Here is a 17,284-nt window from a genome sequence, read left to right on the forward strand (position 1 = left end):
TCTTAGTTCACCTAGGAGAAAAGGCAGTGAGGCAAACTACTGGAATAAACCTCCCTCAATGGAGAAAATGGCATTTTTCTTCTCAAGAGAGGAAACAGTGTGCCTTCCAAGCTGAGTTGTTATAAACTGTTACAAAATTTTTACCCACCTAAGTTACATCGTCTCTAAACCTCATACTTGCTATATATGTGAGATCCATACTTTTGCCATTCACCCAAGAGGGCTATTCGCTACAGCTAAATACCTAAAGAAAAAAGACACATTAGCGAGAAAGTAACAGAAACAACTTAACTAAACTCTGCTTCAGGTTCTATAAGTTACAGAGGCAGACAGTTTATTTCTTTAGATAAGTAACTTCTCTAAGGCACAGCTTAATATATACTTCAGCCTTTTGAAATAAATGTCTTGAGAAACCTTCATTTGAAGAAAGTTGAAGAAATGTATATGTGTATGTGTGACTGGGTCACAGCAGAAAACTGACAGAACACTGTAAACCAGCTATAATGGAAAAAAAATAAAAATCATTAAACGACAACAACCAAAAGTTGGTGCAATTAAGGACAAGGTCCATTATGTCCCACCATACTTTACATTTGTTTGGAGGCCTTTGTCCAAAATGGGCAGTGAATGATGGGTGTGTGGTCTGAGCACATGAGTGGTTGTGCTAACTTAACAAAGACTGACCATTTGTCAGCTCAGGCTGCTAGAACAAAATACCTTGGACAGGTGGCATCAACAATGGACATCTATTTCTCACAGCTCTGGAGGCTGGGAAGTCCAAGATCAAGGTGCCAGCCTATTCTGTTCCTGGTGAGAACTGTCTTCCTGACTTGCAGATGGCTGCCTTCTCACTGTGTCCTCACATGGTAGAGAGGGTTCTAGTCTTTCCTCTTCTTATATGGACTCTAGTCCCACCACGGACACCCCACCTTCATGACCACATCTAAACCTAATAACCTCCCAAAGGCCCCACCTCCTAATCCTATCACATTGGTTGGGTGGGTGGGAAGGGAGAAATATTCCATCCACAATAGACGCAAGGTGAAGAGCATGGGGTGGGAACAGGTAAACTTAAAGTGTAGGCAGGTGGGGGGCACTGGGGACGAGGGCAGCCAGTCCACGTCCTGGCCATCAGTTAATCACCCTGAGTTCTCCCTACCTCCTGATCCATATCCATATCTGCCAATTCCAAGCATGGAACCTTCCAGAGTCCTCTGGGAAAAAACAGTTCTACCTCCACAGCTGCCTTGTCCTATGTCACTTATTCACCATCATGACATCACTCACTGCCTTTGTATTTTCCAGATTTTTTTTTAATCTTGTCCTATTCCCATAGTCTTGGAGAATGATTCTGTTTTCTATTGTTCTCTTCTCTTCTAATGAGGTTTAGAGAAGGAAAGGACATAAATACATGCCCTCAGCCCACTATCTTGAGGGGAAAACCCAAATTAGCTAATAATGCTCCCATTTGCAGAAAGAGGTCATGGAAGCCTAGAAGCATTAAGCAGTGTTCTCAAGGTCTCACATTTAGCAAATGGTGAGGCCGACTTACACCACCTCTTCTAATTTACTGTTTTATATAGAGTTCTATTATAAGCCTCTTCAGATTATTTGGGAAGTTATGATTAGTTTATTGATATTTCCTAGAAAACTTAAGGTGGAAATTAACCTCACCACATGCCGAAACCAGACCTAGAGAGAGTGAGTAATGAGCTCAACACAGCAAAGTCAGCTCACTTCAGAGTCAATAAGATCAATCCAGGTCTCTTGATTCCATGACTAATATTCTTTTTAGGCCAACAAATGTTCAATAGATGAATGAATGCAAACCTTATTGTTTGCATTCATAAGGTCCTATTGTATAGCACAGGGAATTGTATTCAATACCCTGTGATAAACCATTATGAAAAAGAATACATATGTATAACTGAATCACGTTGCTATACAGCAGAAATCAACACAACATTATAAACCAACTATACTTCAATAACATGTTTTAGAGTTGATGTATAGATGAATGAATTGATGAGTAAACCATTTTCTTATGAGATTCCTATAATAGGATAACTTTATCCCCTTCAGGTCCATTCAGTTTCCCAGGTCTGCTTACCCTCAACTATCCCACGGTAAATTTCAATGTTAAGTTAAAAACTCCTTTTCAGAGTTCCCACTGTGGTACAGTGGAAATGAATCCAACTAGTATCCAAGAGGATGCTAGAGGATTTGATCCCTGGTCTTGCTCAGTGGCTCGGGGATCCAGCACGCTGTGAGCTGTGGTGTAGGTCAAAGATACGGCTTGGATTCCACGTTGCTGTGGCTGTGGTGTAGGCCAGCAGCTATAGCTCCAATGCGATCTCTAGTCTGGGAACTTCATATGCCATGGGTGCAGCCCTAAAAAGGGAAAAAAAGAAAGAAACGTAGAACTGTTCAATACATCCCAAGGCTTGAAAATCTCCAAGGATCCTCCTTGCCATTAGGACAAAATCTGAACTATAAATTCCTAAATTTCTGAGCCCTGCCTTTCTCACTGACTTCACCCCCAACTGTCCTCACCTCACTGTCTCCTCCAACCAGACCCCAGCCACACGGCTCCCACAGTTACCTGAATGGACTCTGTCTCTTCCCGTCCCACAGCTTTCCCCCACACATTGCACCCCACACTCCCAACCCCAATCCTTTGCCTAGCAGACTCCTACTCAACCTTCCAAAGCTCATCAGAAGCTTCATTTCCTGGAAGAAGACAGCCCCAACCACCAGGTCCAGGAAACACTATCACTCCTCACCTGACTTGACCTCCCTCTGGCCTTTGCCCCACAAAGCGCCCACTCCTTGAACCCTCCTGACCCGTCCCCCCGCCACCACTCTCCTGAGCATTTCTCCTTTCTTTGATTCATTCGGCCCTCCCTTCTCAGTCTCTGCTGCAGCCCATCCTCCTCCACCGACTCCCGAACTTGGTTTTCTCTGAGGCTCCATCCCCAGCCCTGCCTCCTCGTCATCCAAAACACCCTCACGGGTCTACTTCATGCCCTCCTGAGATCTCAACCACTTGCGACTGATGGCTCCCCAGTCTGGACCTCTAGCTAGAGACTCATGTTTCCCACCATCACTGAACATCACCTGTGTGTCCTGGTGGCACTTCAACATCAACGTCACCACTGCCACCAGTAACCTAGTAGAGCACCTTGTGTAACAGCTTGTTTGTCTTTCCTTCTAGACTCTTATCTGAGACCCTATCTTTACTCCAGCCATGCTTGCCTTCTTCCTTTTTCAAACATTTATTTATTGCCCCATTTATTATTTACTTAACTATACTGTGGGCTTAACAGTTAGAAAGAGCATCCTTAGTATCCAGATTTGCTACAGGCACATAATGTTTTTCAAGTTTTATTTCAATCTGACAGAAAGGCTGCAAGAATAATCAAGTGCATGCTTCACTTAGATTCACCAACTGTGAGAACATCTTGCCACATTTGATTTATTCCTTTTTCTCTGTACAGTCACAATTGCTGAATCATTTGTGAGTAATTTGTAGCCTTTAACAAAGGCTTAGGAGCCTGTATCTCCCAAGAACATTCCTTTGCATACAGCTGTCAAGTTCAAGAACTTTAACAATGATACTGTATTATTCACCATTGATCTCACTAATATGCCTTAGAGCAATTAGAGATGTACTGCATATAGCTTTAGGTGTCTTTACATCTGCTCAATCCAGTTCTAAGCCTTTCTTTGTCTTTCATAATATCAATAATGAGATCAACTGACCTATGGCTCCTGACATGGTGCAAAGAGAACACAGCATCTCTCACTGAGAATCACCATAAATGTCAAAAGTGATTACCTTGAATCTAAGGATGAGAAACAGGAGACAAGGCCAAATTGAGGGACATGCCACAAACTGGATGCTTTTTAAACACATTGATTGTCCTCATTCCCCACCCCGAGGGCCTGTGTTTGCCCCTGTTATTTCTGAGAACATTCCCTCCCAGCATCACTGACAACTCAGCACAGACGGCATCTCCTTGGAGAGTCCTGGGGACCCACCTTAGCCAAAGCCAACCCCACCCCACCCCAGTCAGTCTCCACCCTGTTATCCTGCTCTACCGCCTTTCAAAGCACTTACCACACTTTGAAATCACCTTGCTTATCTATTTGTTTACTTTTGTTATCTATTTCCCCCACTAAACATAACTTTTGAGAATGGGACTTTATCTAAAACAGTGCCTACTTTAGACTAGATCCTCACTTTTTTCAACTGCTGAAGGAAAGAATTTCCCTATCTTTGGTGCCTAAGACTCAACCAACGGGTTCGCCAAATGGGTGACTCATCCAGTGGATAATTCACTAAGCAGAATTTTTCCGGTTCAGGGTTCCTCCCAAGTTCTCTTTTTTGCTTACTCCAAACATTCATGAAATTTCAACATCAAGACTTCTTTTTGGATTCTCCACTCATTTACCACTGATTACTAAGATGCTCCATTTCACTTACCCTAAAGGAGAAAAATTCTTAGGGAAATGTGATAATTGGGGTCAGGTCATGACACGGTTGCCCTTTGCACTGACACTGAGATTAAGCAAAGAGGATCTGAAAATACTGAAAAATACATTTCTGTACAAAGCTAGCAGGGAAGACTCAGGAGGGAGAGTGGAAGGGTAGATTCAGTCAACAAAAAGGAAGCTGTTTCAGTTGTCGGAAAGAGAATTCATATATGTCCTCTCATTAGCAATATTTAAAATATTTTATCCAAGCACTATCTAAACATGTAGAGATAGAAGCCATAATCAATAGCAGGGCTGGTATCTGTAAGAAGGTGCAGGGTTACTCGTCCATCTCGGCAATGCCTTTGAACTTCTCTGCCTTAGATCAAAGTCACCAAAGCACCAATTTCAAAGGAAAGAAATTGGAAGCAAAACAAAGTAAAAAAGAAACCTTGGGTAAAGGACCTAGCATAAATAATTCCCAGTACAGCAAATGCTACTCCCTTTTTCAATTAAATTTTTAATTGTCCTTGAACACAGAAAAAGTAAGTGTTTATAATTAGTCAACTTAATTCAAGTACAAACCAAGGAGCACTCACTATTGTTTCAAATCAACTTCCTATTGCCTTTGGTAACACTGAGTAAATATACACAGGACCTTTTTAAAATATGAAAAGAAAAATTTGCTCTCTGTTTGGTGTTCAAAAAGTCCTTTTCTCCTACCTATTCTTTGAATGCTTTCTCACATGCTGCATTCTAAAGCCAGGTGGTGAAGGAATAATTAGATACCATGAGAAGCTAAGTGTGGCAGGTGAAATAAACAAAGTTGGGTATATAAATGAATTAACTGGCTGTCATTCATTGTTTTAAACTTTTTAGTCTGAAATTATTTTAGAGAAAAGCTGCAAAATTAAAACAGAGAGATTCTGTATATCCTTTACCCAGCCTCCCCTAATGTTAATTATATACACAACCAAGGTACACTGGAACCAGGAAATAAACACTGGTACAATACTATTATCTAAATTACAGACCTTATTCAAATTCCACCTGTTTTCTAACAATGTCCTTTTTCTGGTCCAGGAGACAACCCAGGCTCCCACAGTGCATCTAGTTGTCATGTCTCCTGAAGTCATTGACACTTAAAAAAATGACTTTTTAAAAAGAGTATTGGCCAGTTATTTTGTAGAAAATCCTTCAAGGTGTGTTTGTCTAATGCTTTCGCATGATCAGATTGTCATCATTTATTTTTGATAGTATAAAGCTCCTTCTTATTCAAAATAAGGGAAAACATTTAATTACTGATCTAGTTCAATCGTGACCGATAGAGTACACTTTCTAGGATTTTGTCCAATTGATTGTTTCACAATCTAAAGCTATTTATTCCCTTGGGCAAGGGGGGAAAAATCACCCCGTTAACTTTTACAGCCATATCCCAAATATTTTCTATAACTTCCTTTTTCATCAAAATAACCTAACCAAGTTTATACTTTTAGATCTGAAATAGTTCTTTTACCAAATTTTTGTCTAGTGAAACTCTAAGATACTACACAGGTATGTTAAAACCCTCTACTGTGGTTGTGGATTTGTCTACTAGAGATTTCTGTTTATGTTAATTTTTGTTTTACATATTTTCAAGTCATTTTATAAGGTGCATACACTTTAAAATTGTTATAACTTCCTGATGAATAAAAATTGTTATTATTGTGTGATGGTAATAAAATTTGTATCTTTATTGTGACTTTATCTCTTTTTTGCCTTAAAAGTATTTTGTATCCTATTATTACATCTAATAAACTTTCTTTTGCTTATTATTTGGTTGGTAAATCTTTTTTACCTATTTTGCTAACTTTTTCATGTACTTTTGTTTATATGTGTCTTTAATAAATAGCATATACTTGGATTTTTAAAAAATTCAACCTGACAACTTTGTTGTTTAACTGAGCATTTAGTCCATTTATATTTATGGAATTACTGATATATTTGTACTTCTTTTTGTCTTCTTTTTTCTCTTTTCTTAGCTTTTTCAGTTTCTTTTTCTCTCCTTACTTTTTTGGGAAGCTTTAGTTTTGTTTTGTTTTGTTTTGTTTTTCTTTATACCTAGAATAGGGAGGCTTCTGACTTACGTTCAAATGTGAAGGCATATGCTAGAGTCAGTCTTTTCTTAAACTTGAGTTGACTAAAAGGAGGAGAAAACAAAAAAGAACAGAGCAAATCAGAAGAGAGAGGAAATGCTTATTTTAAAAGTGGAAATGGGAGTTCCCGTTGTGGCGCAGTGGTTAACAAATCCGACCAGGAACCATGAGGTTGCGGGTTTGATCCCTGCCCTTGCTCAGTGGGTTAAGGATCAGGCGTTGCCGTGAGCTGTGGTGCAGGTTGCAGATGCTTGGATCCCGCGTTGCTGTGGCTCTGGCGTAGGCCGGTGGCCACAGCTCCGATTCGACCCCTAGCCTGAGAACCTCCATATGCCGTGGGAGTGGCTCAAGAAAAGGCAAAAAAGACAAAAAAATAAATAAATACGTAAAAGTGGAAATGGATACTATTTCACATCCATTAGATGGCTACGAAAAAGAGGGAAAATAAAAGAGTGGACAAGGATGTGGAGAAACTGGAACATTGCTGTGCATTGGGTGAGAATGGAAAATGGTGCAACCACAATGGAAAAAATTATGGCAGTTCCTCAAAAAATTAAAAATCGAATTACCACATAATCCAGCAATTTCAATTCTTATACTTACAAGACTTGAAAGCAAGATCTTGAAGAGATATTTGTAGACCCATAATCACAGTAGCATTATTCACAATAAAACAGTACAAGTGCCCTTGTCCTGATGAATGAATAAACAAAGCATAGTATATACATACAATGGAACATCATTCAGCCTTAAAAAGGGAGGAAATTCTAACACGTGTACAGCATGGATGAACCTTGAAAGTATTATGCTAAGCGAAACAAACCAGTCACAAAGGAGAGTTGTATGATTCCACTTACACAAGGTAATTAGAATAGTCAAATTCAGACACAGAAAATAGAATGGTGGTTGCCAGGCGCTGGGGAGCTGGGGATGGGAAGTTATTGCTGCGTGGATACAGAGTTTCAGTTTCGCAATAGGAAAAGCATTCTAGAGATAGCTGGTAGTGATGGTTGCACAATAATGTAACTGTACTTAATGCCACTGAACTGTAACCTTAAATATGGTTAAGATGGTAAACTTTATGTTATGTGCATTTTACCGTAATTTTTAAAAGGCTGAAATCGTGGGGAAATAGGAGAAAATGACTTTACTTCCTTTACAGTTACACATGACCAGTTCTAAGTCTTTTACTTTGAGGAACCATAGCTGTTGATAGTCTGGGTTGCTACTTACATTCACTTCTCCTAACAAATCCATCAGACAGCTATTCTAATTAACCCTTGTTTTTTTTGGGGGGGAGTGCTTTTTTTTTTTTCTTTTTGGCTTTTTAGGGCCACACCTGCAGCATATGTAAGTTCCCAGGCTAGCACCACAGCAACGCCAGATCCAAGCCATGCATCTGTGACCTACACCACAGCTCATGGCAACACCTGATCCTCAGGACCCACTGAGGAAAGCCAGGGATGGAACCCGAATCCTCACGCATGCATACTAGTCAGGTTTGTTACCACTGAGCCACAACAGGAACTCCCATAATTAACCCATGTTTGACAGAGAGGAAAGGAACAAATCTCTGACAGAGGTATACATGTATACTGGAGCCAGAGCTTTTGTTCGGCTCTTCCAAATCCATAAAAACACTGATACTGCAAAGTAGCTATGCTTATGGCCTCTGAGTCCAAATCCAAGCATTTTGCATCAAATGACTGCTCGAGCTTTCTGCTGACTGATATTATTTTACATAATTTGGTAACATTTCCCAGCTTCCATACCTCGTTTCAAATGCATGGCAATGTTGCACCGTTCTGCTCAAAGTAGCATTTATAAATTTCCCCAAAGCAGTTTTCGTCCTCCATGCTTGAGCTGTTGCACTTCAGGTCACTAAGAATATTGCTCTTAGTATCTGTCACATTTTCTAGCCTAGTAAAGCTATGATGACGATTTGATGAGGGGTAAACCCAACTTGAGAAAAATGCAACATTACATTCGGTGCATGGAGGATACCAATGAAACGGTCATGATATATGTTTTTATAGACTCTTGATTCTTCATTGAGAGCAGAAGAATCAAGAGTCAAATTCATTTTTGTATTCTCCGTCCCTCACACAGACTCTCAATAACCGACCATTAAGTTGGTGGTTGCGGTACCTACGGATGGAGGTGTCAGGGCTGCTGGCAGTCCTGTGTGGTAGTGGTGTCGATACAAGGCAAATTTCAAAAGTTGTAAAGGATGGTCATAGCTAATGCCGAGATGCATTTATTCGGTCACTCTGTGGGCACTTTACATACATTAACTGTGAAATTCCCAAACTACACTATGTGATAAGTATTATGATCCCATGTTTCAGATAAAGAAACTCAAGTTTGGAGATATTAAGTAATTTTTTTTTGCCCAAAATGTCACAGATAATAAGTGGTATAATCTGGAACCCAAAGCTAATACCTTCAGTCCACAGTATTCTGCTGCTTCATACACCTGCATCCTAACCCTGCTTCGTATTTTCATCTGTTTTTCAGTGCCTAATAGTGTGGCAGGAAAAGCACAACACTTTCAAAAAGAAAGATATTTAAGTCCCTGCTCCAGTATTTGCCAACTGAGCAAGCATATAGATTTCCCATCACCTACATGATGGGAAATTCCTGCCTTGCCCATCTGAGTTATAACATTGTCTCAGGTGAAGCGTTTTGGAAGCTGAAAAAGTATTTGTAAGAAATGCTGGCCTTTTGCTTCTCAATGAAATTTAAGTCTTTCAGGTCAATTACAATCTTGGATTTGGTCAATTAAAATCTTTAGGTTAGTAGTAAAATTGACCCTAAAAAAAAAATCTCAGTATGAACCAATAAGATTACTCAATACAATCACTTATTTACTACTAAAACCCATTTATTTTCTAACTTTGCAGTAGAAAATTCTGGCAGAGACCACCATTTAGGAACATCGCCAAGCAAGCATTGGTGGTAGAATGGTGAGCACAGCTGCCTTCCTAGGAGCATCACCAATAAGAGGACAAACTGACATCTTGCACCTCCTGCTGTGATGCAGCAACACATCCCTTATATGGTATTCCTACCAAAAATCTTATCTTGAAAAACAACCAGATAAACCTATTCTACAGAAAAAAAGACCTAGATTCTGAAAAAAACAAAACAAAACAAAACAAAAAAAACAAAACAAAACAAAAAAAACCTAGTATTACTGAAGACAAAGAAAGGCTGAGGAACTCTTGTTTCAGGTTTACAGAGACCGAAGACACACGACTAAATACAATGTGTGTTCCTGAAATGAAAACTTTTTTTTTTTTTTGCAGTAAATGGCATTATTGGGACAATAGGCAAAATTTTAGCAGATGGCACACATTAGATAATATTATTATGACAACATTAAACACCCTGCATTTGATCATTGTATTTTGGTTAAAGAATGCCTCTGTTCTTAAAATATACACACTAGGGTATTCAGGAATGAAGGCCCATAAGGTTCTGTAATTTACTTTCAATTTGTTCCCCCAAACAAATACAATAATATAAAACTCTACATCCTATGCCTGGGCTACTATTCATCATTCACAGAGGATACTAGATAGGGATAAAATATATAGTTACCCAGTGGAAGAAAAATGAATTTTATTTGTGCGAGATGGTACCAACTTTCCGCAAATATACCAGGAATCAGAAAAATCTAAATATAGGTAAGGCACTCTAGGGTCAGCTGTAAGGCAACAATCAAAGCTGCTGAATATGAGAAGAATCCCTACAGCATGTGGGAGAAGCCACCCCATGTCTAGAATTGAAGGGGTCCAGAGACGGCTGGGCCGAGGACACCTCTTAGATTCGCAGTTCAGCTGAACACAATTCCCCCGGGTTTCTGATACACTTTATACCTGCTGGACCGCTGGCGCCAGGTCCAGAAGGGGACACCTAACCAAGGGCTGAGCCCGAAAGTCCCCAATGCCTAAGTACCTCCTGGAAGTAAATGAGTAAATGGATCCAATGACAATGCATTAGTGTTTCTGGAGTGTTTAGCAACGAAAAGACCAGTAACTTTGCTCAGGACTGGCATTAATCCTTCCACTCTGATTTGGAAGAAATTGCTGTGAATCACGTCTTGATAGCTAAGGAGTGTAAATTAAAAGGAAGAATTCCTTGCTCGGGGGACGGAGGTTCGTAGAGAGTCCTGTTTCTACGGGAGACAGACACACTATCTTTCAGAATTTAACCCGTTTAAAATGGTCAAGAGAAGCAAACTGGTAGAACCTCAAATCCAGGAGCACTTCACAAACTCACGACCTACCCCTAACTTGCTCGAATTAGCCGGCCGCCGGCAATTCCAGTCCCCTTCGGCGCCGGGGACGCTCCGACTACCATCTACCCACCCGCGCGGGCGAGAGAAAGTTGCAGCCGCGGAGCGCCCCGCGCAGCCGGGCCGAGCATCCCCGGCCGAGCATCCCCCGCGCGCTCCGGGGTGGAGAGGGGCCGCCGGCGCCACCCCCGCGCGGCCGCGGGCTGGGACTGTACCTCGGGCGCGGGCGGCGAGGCGCCGAAGGCGGCGGGGCCGATGGGCTGCAGGCGCCGGGGGCCGGAGGAGCTCATGGCGGCCGGAGCCCCGCGGCGCGTTCAGACCCGTGGCGCCGGGAAGCTAGGCGGGCGCGGGAGCCGGCGGTGCGCGCCGGCGCGTCTCCTCGGGCAACCGGTAAACACCGCGGCGACGCCGCGAGGCCCGGATGACTGGCGGCGCCCGCGGGACCCGAAGGCCCAGCCGGGCTGCAAGCCATCCGGGCCTCCGGGGGGCGCCGGGCAGACCCCGATCCTCCCCAGGGTGTCCCCCTAAGCGCGGCGCAGCGGACGAGCGGCCCCCTCTGGCCCTGCTGAGGCTCGGCTGGGCGGCAGACACCTGCCAAAGCGACCTGGGGACGGCGGGGTCGGAGGTGGGTCTTCACCGCGGGACTCCACCGCGAGCGCAATTCCGGGTCTTTTCCTCAGGTCTGGGACAGTGACAGCGAGGGGTCGTGTTGGCGGCGTGCGCTGTCGGAGCGTGCTGACACAAAAGAGAACGAGCACTTATTTAGCGCCCACTGTGTGCCATCGCTGCTTCTTAAAGCGCCCGGGGCCGGCCTGCTGCGTATGCAGTCCGTGCAGTCGCACAGGCCCAGCGCTCAGAAGCGCCTCGTGCTTGTTTTAATGCCCTGCTGTCCCAGTTTTGAAATTCTTGGTGATTTTTGAACAGAGGGCCTTACATGCGTTTTTCGTACTGGGATGGGCAAATCATGTAGCCTGTCCTGATGAGCGATTTTTTCATTTAACCTTCTCAACAACCCTGTAGGAAAATATAAATAACAGTAAGGCTAGTGTTGGTAACAGCCCTAGCTTCTAGTTATGAAACACCCACATGTGTTCTTTCAAGAGCTGTTCTAAGTGCTTTCCAATTATGACCTCAGTACTTAAAACATGATTATGAAACGGATATTAGAATAATCCATTTTTAAGGTGAGGAAACAGTCACAGGGAAATGAAATAAACTGTCCAAGAATATGCAGCGGATCTGTGACAGAAGGACCATAAGAGGAAAGCACAGAGAAAGTGAGTAACCTAATACCCCACTGTTTGTAGCAGAACCTCAAACTGGAACCTGCATGCGTCTCACCTTAAGGCCCTTGGTAGACCTACCTGTGTGCTCTTCTAAAATTAAATGAAATCAGATATGGCAGCTTTTCTTGGAGTCCACCCCATCATCCTACCAGCATCCATTACTCTGAGGACTTCTTGACCTTGACAGTGGCTTTTGATTTTGCACTAACATTGCCACATATCCAATCCAGAGTCACCTCAATGCTTTCACTTGAAGCACCTTTTTTTTTTGCATTTTGAGGGCCGAACTCGCGGCATATGGAGATTCCCAGGCTAGGGGTCAAATTGGAGCTGTAGCTGCCGGCCTACACCACAGCCACAGCAACACCAGATCCAAGCCATGTCTGCAACCTACACCACAGCTCACGGCAATGCCAGATCCTTAACCTGCTGAGTGAGGCCAGGGATCGAACCCATATCCTTGTGGTTCCTAGTCGGATTCGTTTCCGCTGTGCCACAATGGGAATGCCCCTGAAGCAACATTTAAAAAAAAAAAAAATAGTCCTCAATTGAAACTATGGTTTTCAGAGATCTCCTATTAATGGTATAGTTTGTAGTAAACATGCTTTCAAGTTGCAGTTTCTTCTTGCAGTAGAATCACCCAACTTGTCAAACTGTCAGTGAAACAACACTGCCCAAGGAAACACAAAAGCTGTTGAAAGTTCAAGGCACCTGAAAGATAACTAACCTGAGCAGGTCCCTTCTCCATTAATTCTCCATGCAATTGTTTCAGAATTTTCTTTTATAAAGTCTGGTCACTCTGGTCACTCTGGTCAAGCTTGGAACTCCTCTTCGTGATACGGGAAGACAGGAATTTACCCAGCCCGTAAAAATCAGTGCTGGTGATGGATCTGGTCACAAGATGGGAGGAATCTATGCACAGCATGTGTGGACATCGTCACCATTATGTACACTTTGCATATCTTGCAGTTTTGTCAATTATGCCTCAAGAAAGCTGGAGGCAAAAACACATACAATAAAAACATTTAATCGGCATTAAAAAAGATTTTTCCCGATTACAGCAATGTACTTGGGGTTCCTGCTGTGGCCCAGTGGATAAAGAATCTGACTGCAGCGGCTCGGGTGGATGCTGAGCACAAGTTTGCTTCCCAGCCAAAGCAGTGGGTTAAAGGATGCCACGTTGCAGTGGTTGTGATGCAAGTCACAATTTCGGCTCAGATCTATTCTGGCCTGGGAACTTCCATATGCCATGGGTACGGCCATAAGAAAAGCAAGCAAGCAAGCAATGTACTTTCGTGGTAAGTGGCTCTCCTGACCCCTGCCTGGATGTCTCCCAACGTTCTGGGATGTCAAGACATGAGCCAAGTGACTCTTTGAGGCTGGACCCTGGAAAGGACCGCAGTCCGGGACTAGCTAGCACTGTGGTGATAGAACATGCGCACTGGCTTGGGGGGAGGGGGAGACTCTGGATATAATAATAGTTTAGGCAAAAGAGGGAAGTGCAAATGCACAAACCGTATTCCTATCCAGATTTCTCGCCAGACTCCCCTGTGGGCAATATGATTTGTAATACCGCAGTACGGACTTCCATTTTTCTTTATAATGACAACAGAGACAGGAAGCTACTAGCTGTGTGACCTAGTCCACCTCAAATAACTGCTTCTTTATAGAAGAGGGAGGTTCCTCATTAGATGCCAGGCTAGTATGTAGAAACTCTTCCGCTGCCCACATTTACAGCCCTGAGGTAGAGTTGATTTACAGTGTTGTGTTAGTTTCTAGGGTACAGCAAAGTGGTTCAGTTCTGTGGATATATATGCTTTTTAGATCCTTTTCCATTATAGTTTATTACAAGGAATGAATACAGTTTCCTGTGCCATACAGTAGGACCTGCTATTTATCTATTTTATATATAGTTGTTCAGGCCAAGTGTTTAAACAATGACATTGCAAAGGCTGCACCCAAAGGAAGATAACAGGACAAGAGGAGCCAGAGAGAGAGGAGCGGCTGTCCCAGGCCAGGTGAGAGCAGGGACTGGTGCGCTGGGAGTGGGGACAGTGCCCAGAGGGAAAATTCGGAGGTGGATTCTACTGAGTTTACCATCCAGGCTGAAAGTGTAGAGAGGCCAGAAAGGCAGGGTGGCCATAAAGCAGAGGAAGGAGGTGGAGGGAGAGTTCAGCTGGGGACACTTCAGTCTGAGGTGCTGATAGGGGAAGGCAAACAAATATTTTGCAGTTTGGGGGATGGGAAGCCCTGGGCACATCCAGCTTAAACCAGAATGTCCAGCTCATGTAATGTTAAATTTTATCCTGAACTATATTTCTGAACTTGGCACGCTGCAATGTATGTTCAATAAATAAGATCATCTGAAACCAGATAAAAATGCCCCATCAGTAGCTCTGGGAAGCGATGAAGATCTCCGAGCACTTGGGCTTTTATTTTGGAGCTCTCCTGTGGTTTTCTAAGTTTACTTCTCTGGTTTCTCCCTACGGTTTACTTGCTTGTTTGTTTGTCTTGCAAATACGCGTGTTTCCCGTAGGAAAAATCTGTAAGAAGATAACTTTGGGGGCTTTCAGCCTAATTAGAAACCTGTCACTGAAAGCACTCCCATGACACTTGCGTTGTCTAAAGATTGTTTTCAAAGAATATGTTTGATTTAAATATTTTCCTAAACAACCGAATGAAATGTTGCCACATGCTCCAACTACTTTAGGCATCCAACGCCAGATTCCTGGGTGAAAGGCAGACCAGCGAAAGCTGCTTCTGTCCTTTGAGAGACCGCACTTAAAGATCTTTAAAACCATTCTCAGCCCCTTCTTGGACTTGTTTCAGCTGTTTTGCTAATTTCCATTTGAAATGAGTCCTTCCTTAGCAATGACTTTCATTTTTATTGATTCCTTCTGAAATAAATCCTTGTCCCCTTGCTGTTCTTTTATGATAACCCCAACTGTAAAACAGTCTGTCACTGTCACTTTCAAAGATCTTTAGATACTTTCATATCATTCATCTTTAAAGTTCACTTTCCTTTCCAATACATATGACTGCTCCCATTATATTTTATAACCTAAAATAAATGTGATCTATTTGATAACTTGACAGTCGGCTAAGCTTAGAGACCACTAACAACTCTCATTATAAACAATAACCAACTCAAGGACATCTGTTTCATCATTAAAGGAAATCACAGACTGCTCTTTTAATAAAAAGTAAAATCCCTACCAAAATTTTAAAGTACTTTTTAACTGTTTTAGTTGGGTGAATATAAGGTTCTGAAAGACATCCATGATAAATACATATCTTTCAGACTTGCATAGCTTTACCTGAGTTTAAATTCAACATTTGAATTCAATTTTACTCTGTATTTTCTCAACTAATCAAAAAGATTTGTATGTAACACCATCCTTCATGGCCTTACTAAAACACTCTTTCACTTATAAAACTGCAAGTTTAAAATTGTTTAAGGAGGAGTTCCCTGCCGTGGCTCGGCAGAGATGACGCTGACTAGCATCCATGAGGACTCGGGTTCAATCCCTGGCCTCGCTCAGGGGGTCGAAGATCTGGCATTGCCGTGAGCTGTTGTGTAAGTTGCAGATGCAGCTTGGATCGCACATGGCTGTGGCTGTGGTGTAGGCCGGCAGCTACAGTTCCCATTTGCCCCCTAGCCTGGAAACCTCCATATGCCATGGGTGCAGCCTTCAAAAGACAAAAGACAGAAATAAAATTTAAAAAATTAAAAAAATAAAATAAAATAAAATAAAAATGTTTAAGGAGTTCCCTAGTGCTTCAGGGGGTTAAGGGTCTGGTGTTGTCACTGCAATGGCTCAGGTTCGATCCCTGGCCTAGGAACTTCTGCATGCCTTGGGTGCAGCCAAAAATAATAAATAAGTAAATAGATTAATTAATAAGTTAGTTTAATATTTTAGGGAAAATTTGGAGGTATTCATCTGTCAATCAACATTAATATTTTTCTATCCCAAGGGGAAGAGTGAACTTTCTGGCAGACTGTCAGAAGAACCACCTCATCGTGTGTCTCTTTATAGGAAAATTGTCAACCAGTCAGGAGGACTGTGGAAAGTCTGGGATGAAGCAAGAGCCCCCCTTTGTGACTGCCCTCTCCTCCACACTCCCCTGCAGCTCTGGGTCTTTTCATAAAGTCTTCCTTCCCTTTGGTGTTGCCCCAGAAGAGCCAGGAGTCAGGGTTTCTCAGGAAATGGTTTATTGAGGACTACTCGTAGGATGAGGAGATGAGGAAAACAGGATACAGGAGAACAAGCCCCTCAAGCAGGTGGCCAAGCCTGAAACTAACTTCCCACTTCAGTGCCAGGGGGGCAGCTCTTTATACCCCATCCCTGCTCCTGCCCCATTCCCACCCCAGCCTCTTTGTCAGGGAGCCAGACGACATGTCTCCAGGCAAAGGTACAGCCTTTGACAGCCAGTCTTTACAGCCGCTGCTGGAAAGGGGATCCCAGCTAAGGAAAGAGGTTCCAGAAAGGAGAGCATCTTCAACTGCATGACTCAGTCTCGGAAGAAACTTCCTTAGTCTGTTTCTCCTTTCTCCGTTCTTCCTATTGATTGCTTTAGTCTAGGTTTTAAGGAGTTTGGAGGGGGTTGTTTTTGTTTCTTTTTTTTTTTTTTTTTTTTTAATTTGAGCTTTTATACCAGTCTGCTTCTAATTAATTTTCAAACCAACACAAGAATTTTTTTTCTCAAACACAAATCAGATCAGATTATTGCCCGGTTCTAAAACTTCAAGGAAACCCCACTGTTTATAGAAAAAGAGGGAGAGTCTTAACATCACATGACTCTTTTAAAATAATTTTCATACATTTATTATTTTTCCTCCTCAAAGCAACTCCTCTGAAGTGGGTATTATTATCCACTTATTACGTATGTGAAAACTGAAATTCAGAAAGGGAGCTTGCTCACATGCACGAAGCATAAATGACAGTACAGGTATAATTTCAAGTGAAGTCTCCCTCCAAGTTCTCCACTCTTTGTACTTGATTTTATCTAACAGTCAGCATTTCTCAAAAGTTGAACCCATCCACTCTGCTCACTGTGTTTCCCCCATGCAACCTATGCTATAGTCC

General features: G+C 42.5%; 1 protein-coding gene across 4 annotated transcripts in view; it reads right to left on the bottom strand.

The window, feature by feature from the left end:
• CCDC170 (coiled-coil domain containing 170) overlaps positions 1 to 11,482 on the bottom strand; it is a 101,599-nt gene extending 90,117 nt beyond the window's left edge. For 2 of the 4 annotated variants that reach the window (XM_021086697.1, XM_005659136.3), the window contains exon 1: positions 11,127 to 11,294. In XM_021086697.1, coding sequence (XP_020942356.1) covers positions 11,127 to 11,201 — 75 coding nt within the window. In that variant the 5' untranslated portion in view covers positions 11,202 to 11,294. Of the gene's footprint in view, positions 1 to 11,126 lie in introns of all 4 variants that reach the window. The other 2 variants (XM_005659135.3, XM_005659137.3) reach the window with 2 other exon arrangements.

This window comes from Sus scrofa, chromosome 1 (assembly GCF_000003025.6).
Source record: "Sus scrofa isolate TJ Tabasco breed Duroc chromosome 1, Sscrofa11.1, whole genome shotgun sequence".
Taxonomy (NCBI): domain Eukaryota; kingdom Metazoa; phylum Chordata; class Mammalia; order Artiodactyla; family Suidae; genus Sus; species Sus scrofa.